Source organism: Acomys minous (genome assembly GCF_964271855.1).
Source record: "Acomys minous genome assembly, chromosome: 3".
Classification (NCBI taxonomy): Eukaryota; Metazoa; Chordata; class Mammalia; order Rodentia; family Muridae; genus Acomys; species Acomys minous.
The window spans coordinates 17,770,017-17,776,016 of record NC_140485.1 but is presented as its reverse complement, the minus strand read 5'-3'; the positions used below and the strand labels follow the sequence as shown (position 1 = coordinate 17,776,016).

At 47.0% G+C, this 6,000-nt stretch overlaps 1 protein-coding gene across 1 annotated transcript in view; it reads right to left on the bottom strand.

Moving 5' to 3' along the window:
- Positions 1-2,807: 2,807 nt before the first annotated feature.
- The window catches only part of RNF24 (ring finger protein 24), a 46,270-nt gene continuing 43,077 nt past the window's right edge, over positions 2,808-6,000 (bottom strand). Inside the window, exons 4-6 of the mRNA XM_084776893.1 lie at positions 5,547-5,588; positions 4,713-4,792; positions 2,808-4,068 (exon numbers count right to left, since the gene is read on the bottom strand). Of these exons, the coding sequence (XP_084633019.1) occupies positions 3,930-4,068; positions 4,713-4,792; positions 5,547-5,588 (261 nt within the window). The 3' untranslated portion in view covers positions 2,808-3,929. The remainder of the gene's footprint in view (positions 4,069-4,712; positions 4,793-5,546; positions 5,589-6,000) is intronic.

Below are 6,000 nucleotides of genomic sequence, written 5' to 3'. Positions count from 1 at the left end.
TGAGTGTTTGCTTGCACATACATATTTGATTCTGGTGTCCTCAGATGCCAGAAGAGATGTCCTGGAACTCACAGTTTGAAGCTGTGAGCCACCATGTAGGTGCTAGAAACCACTGAGCCACCTCTGCTGGGGAAGGTTAACCAGGCTAGAGATTGCATGAAGAGCCTGAAGGGTGGGTTTGCACTTCATCTTGGGTGAGCACAGGCATACTTCACCCATTGGGATGCTGCTTAGGCTGCAGGTAAGCAGGTGAGTTGAGCAAAGCCTTGGGTGTGGATGCTGGAGAGCAAAGCACATAACTGCTTCTCTTACTGGCTGCCTGGGCGAGGAGCTTTACTTTTTACCTTAGGAGAGGGCAAAATGAACTTAGAAAAGAAGTGATTTCTGTTCATTAGAAAGTTGGGGGGGGGTGGGGAGAATTCTTTAGGATTCATTTGCAGACACTTGGGTGTAATGACAGCCTCAGGACTTAGGAGAGCTGCCTTGATACATGTTTTCCTGCCTCAGAAAGCACTGGTACCAACTAAGTGACCAGAGCAGGTTGAGAAGGAGGAGGGTGAGCTGGCCCAAGCACCTAGAGAGACTGCTTAGGGATAGGGGAAAGCCTGCATCCTGAAAAGTAGGGAAATCAGCTGCATTGTTCTATTAGGGGTCAGGGATGGATCTGTAAAAGAATCTACAAAAGGAATGTGAATGCAGAAACAACCTCCACCTTCCACAGACCACGGCTGGGATGGCTCTCCTACACTGCGTGCGTGCGTGTGCGTGTGTACACAGATCCCTAAAAGAAAAAATGAGTTCTCAAGAGAATCAACTACTGTGATGTGAATTTTGTGAAGGATTATTCAAAGACTCAAAAGTCTTGTAGTAACCCTGCTACAATTCCTGGGTGATGGCTAAGGAAAGGAGTGTCAAGAGGTTGACCTGCAGAAAAGCTAAACTGGGCATTGATTGGGTGGACAGTAAAAACTAGTCCAAGCATTTCTGCCTGCCTAGAGCTATTGGGAACATCTATGGAGATCTCAAATTCCTAGAAAATAAGTGCTGAAAACCTACCGCTCAGCTCAGAGTGGCTGTCCCAAGTTAGAGATAACATGCTTTAGAACACAGCCATGGAAAAAATCTTTTGTCAAGAACAGTACTTGGCAATGGTGGAAGGTCCCCTGTATCCCTCAGTATAGACCTCACCAGAGGCCACCTGCCCCTACCTGGCTGTTTTGTCTTGCTTCCTGGTTAGGCAAGCACAGGTTATAAAAACCAGTCAAGGATAGGCCAAAGTAAATTACACTTGGCAAAGAAAAGCAGCAGATGTTAACTTCTTATATGTTACAGGTACAGTATGGGTTCCCCCCCTTCCATTTCTAGTGCTAGCTAAATTCAGTTGACTCTTAGGCAACAATGATGAAGGCGTGAAGTCCAGCTAGGGCTGGGTTATGCTCCACTACCTTAAAACCCACAAGAAATGCCCAATCTTCTAGCTACTTGAGACACTCAGCAAGAGTTCAGTGGTCTAAGTAGAACAGAGCCAGATCTAAGGAAATGATGTGCTTTGGCATCACTGTGCACTTAGGCCTGAGCCAATGGTGCAGAAGCATTGGTGGGGTCCCAGACATCAGGGTTGAGTGGCTAGCAGGTGCCACAATTGGGAGAAATGCTACTGCAGCAGCAGGTGACCACCAAGCCGAGGTGAGAAGCATATTTGCACACTTGCAGCTTCCCGCCCAAAGAATATCTTTTAGAAAGCAATCATATTAACAGTAGCTGAGCAGAAAAGGCTAGGGACCTCACTTTGGTCCCACAGAATGGGTGCAGGGCAAAGCACCCCAACATTCTTCAATGCCCCCTGACGTTTCAGGCTGCACACCGATTATCTCAACCTGTCTGATGAGCAATTTTGCATCTATAAATATGGGGCTCTGTGATGCTGGCTTTTTAGTAGTGAGGACAGGGATAGAAAAAGCTGCAGCTAAAGGTCAAGATTCTACAAAAGCTGTGAGTGGTGATAATTTACAGTACCAATCATGGGAATCTTGGGGGGGAGGATTTCCTTATTGTATCCAGTTATGAAATAGGAAATGGCAGATGCTAGCCTGTTTCATTAAAACAGGGCCAGAAGTCTACTTCTGGCATTGGTCACTAAAAACGTTTCGCTGTAAACTGAGTGTGGGCATTTGACTCTGGTGCTACAGCTAGAGGAGCATAGGCATGGATTATTTGGGCCAATCAGATTAAGGCTCTCATAGAAAATGGTTCGCACTCCCTTGCTCTGTACAGGAACACAGTTGGCCTGCCACAAATAGAGTTCACTGGGGACAGCCAATTCTCACCAACCAGATTTGTAATCTCTCAAATGGACTCTGCTAAGAATGTCCCCATCCCCAACACACACACTTTAGAAGAGGCTCTCCCTATGAAGCCAAGGCTGGCTTCACACTTGAGACCCTGCCTGCCTCAGCTGGGACTATACAAGTGTGTACCACCTCACTTGGCTTCCATAGCACTTTTTAGACAAATAGCAATTTTCTTCCTTATATAGCCCTGGCTACTGGAGGCAAAGGCAGGTCCCCTCTCGTTCTAAGATTAGGTAGATGTCAAGAACAGAGTAGCAAAGACCCCCATCATCTCCATGCCAGACTGTACTTACTGCAAAAACTCATAGGGCAGAGCAGTTGTTGAGGCATTGCAGTGGCACCATTGTGACAAGAGCAAGCTATGTAAAAAGAATGTTCTGTGCTTTACATGGCTAGTTTACAGTGTTCACAACGCCTATTGGCGGCAATTACCTCTAGAAAAGTTGGACAGAAAGAGCCAAAAAGCAGCATGCATTTCTCTCCTATACAAACACCTTCAGTTAGGGATCTCAAGTCCAAGTAACTGAGGTAACAGAAGGCCAGCCATGCAGGAGCTTCAACTAGTTACAACTCCAAGTGGCTCAACTGGCTTCAACATCACAGGGAGCTTATTGGGGATACATGTTTAAAAATGCAGTAAGACATCTTATGTAGAAAAAGAGCAGGAGAGGAGGGAAGGGAGTGCGTCAGTGTCCTGCTCATCCAGGTTGGTGAGGAGGGCTGGCTTTGCTGAGAAAGGGGCTCCTCTTTGGAGCCATCTGGGGGGCCCAGAGAGACTCTTTAGCTAGTGGGCTGAGGCCAGCAGCTGTAATGGACTCATACTGCACTTTTGGCATACTTGAGTAGTACCCTGGGCTCTGGGTTACACAGGGACAGTGGACGTTCAGGGTCAAGCTCCTGCTGGGCCTTATTGATGACTAGGAGGGAATACAGAAGAGGAATGGCTCCTGACCAGGCCTTTCCATGGCTTCAACTTAGAAGATTTGACAGCAAGTGTGAACTGGCCTGTGGGGCAGAGGTTCTGCTGCTGTTCCCAAAGCCTTCAGGTTCCAAGATGGCCTTATTAAAGGAACAGAACCCAAAGAGCCTTGCAGGGGCGGCCTCACCAAATACTGGCAGACAGGTGTGTTCAGCTGATGGCACAGCTGGTTTCACTTGACTTGGGATGCCAAGAGGGTCTGCAGCAACGGAGGCAGGTGAAGTCTGCACAGCAGTTTATGGGTCCACAGGTGTGTGTGTGGCGTTACAGTCCCATTCGCAGTTCCTTTCTAACACCTGTGTTTATCTTCCCTTCTGCTCGATGTAGCGGTGCCTGGGAGACAAGGGATGCTGAGGAAATTTCTGAAACCAAACCTGCAGGCTCATCCACTCCTTTTGGCATAGGGTGATATCAGGGTGCTTTGGTTGTCACAAGACCCAGATGCCTAGGTTTTCAGCTTGCCTGTCTCAAGAGTTCTTCATGAAGCAAAGGAAGTGACAGTGGGTGCCCCAGGCAGAGAGCAGCCAAAAGAGAGTCTGCTTGTGTTCCTCCTGGCTCCACACTGATGTGTCCAGCAACAGTCTGATCCTTGCAGCAAGCTATACAATGTTCTCTGCCCCAGGGAGGGGCTCCTGAGGGGGACCACGGTCCTGTTTACTATGCAACTGTGCCAGCTGCAGCACTGGCATGTTGCATAGGGGGCATACTTTCCGGACTTCCAGCCACTTAACAAGGCACCTGCAGAACAAGACAGCCAGGTGGGAGACATCAGCTCCAGATGTACAGCAGCCCCTGCCCTGAGCTCACTGCTTCAACTGTCAGTTACACAGAGCAGCGAGGAGTCTAGAATCCACATCAGCCTCTGACAAGCCAGAGGAGGGTGGCTTCATGTCTCCTACGAGGTGACATGAAGGTGCCACAATCAGCACTTTATACTCCCCAAAAGTATGCTGATGAAGGAAAGCAGGAAAAATAAAAATTTCTAAGAAAAGAACCCAAAGCTTCTAGGAGGGGATATGAATATATCTAGAAAGGGAGGTAGGTGGCCCTATAGCACCATGTACATCCACACTACTTACTGTGATGTCAAACAAATGGTTTTGATTAAAATACAGCTTCAAGAGATGGAAACAGTTGTTGGAAAGTTCCAGCTAAAGAGCTGTTTATAAATGGGCTGGATCTCTGCCCAAGCCTGCAGTGGTGACCATGTTCCACTTCCCTAGTTCCTCCTAGTGTCACGTACACATGCATGTGCCCCGCCCTGTGCAGTGCTGTTAGTTTTCTGCATTACAGACCAATTGTGAAGCCATCAAGCTTGACTGGCAGTGCCCCATAGCCTGCAGTAAGTTGGTCACATTAAACAATTCCATACCAATACTTACTTTCTGTGGAAGGCATGCTTACATGGGCAAATGCCCAGTTCATCTCGAGGCTTGAAGTCTTCTAGACATACAGCACAGAGCTAAAAGGCAAAGTCACAAGTGAGGCTACTGTGTAGCTCAGCAAAGCAACAATAGGAACTCAGGCTCCCTAAGGCTCCTGGTGAGGAAACCAGGTCGCATACTCTTGACACCTGTCCTTAAAGTCAGCAGACAGAATATTACACATGGAACCCTGACTCTGTGCCTGTTGAATTGTGCCTACCAGCACTTGAGAGGCTGAAGCAGAGGACTGTGTGAATTCAAGGACAACCTGGGCTACAGATGAGATCTAAAAAAAACACCCTGGAGACTTCCTGTAAGGGTTAATCCTCACTATCAACCCAACTGGCTTTTGAAGTCTCCAAGGACACAGGCCACTGTGTCTGGGAAGGTGATCTGGTGAGGTGTAACGGAGGAAGCCATGCCTTAGCATGGGCTGGGTGTCCATAGTGAATAGAGAGAGGAGCAGGAAAGCCTGGTGAGCAGCACTGTTCATCTTTCTGCTTCCTCTGGGAATCAGTGTAGGCAGCTCATCCACCTACTGCGATGGCTAAGCCTTGCTCGCTGCCAGATCTTTTTTGCCATGGTGAAGAGTACCCAAAACACGAGCCACAATAACCTTCTCTTTTGTATGTTGCTATCAAGTATTTTGTCACAGTGATAAGAGGAGTATGGTATTGTCATAAGAGTGGCTGGGATGTAGGGAGCGGGAAGGAGGGAGATGCTTATCTTTTTCAGCTTTTGAAAATGAAGGTCTTCAAGCTCAAGGAACTAAAACACTTAAAAGCAACTTACCTCATGTAAATTCAGTTCTTTCACTTTTTCTTTTAATATAACCTGGAAGATTAAAACACATGCTTTTATACCATGTAAATATATAGGCAGGTGCCTTTCCTCACCGTGAGTTACCATCTCACATGGATGTTTACTTAGTGGTCACAGTATCTGCCTAGTATGCACTAGGCTCAGGCTTTAATCCCCATTGCCACATGCACAGAAGTGATTGAAGAGTTTCTCATACTGCTGACAAATATATGAATATTTTATATATGTATGTGTATATTATATAGGCCATATAGAAACATGTATGCATGTAGCTCATTTTCCTCATACTTAAATTAGAAACAATCTCCTTTATACTTTGAAGCAGAGTATTCTAACTTTTTTTTTTCTCCAAGACAGGTCTTACCTGTGTAACCTTGGCTGTCCTGGAACTCGCTCTGGAGACCAGGCTGGCCTCAAATCCACA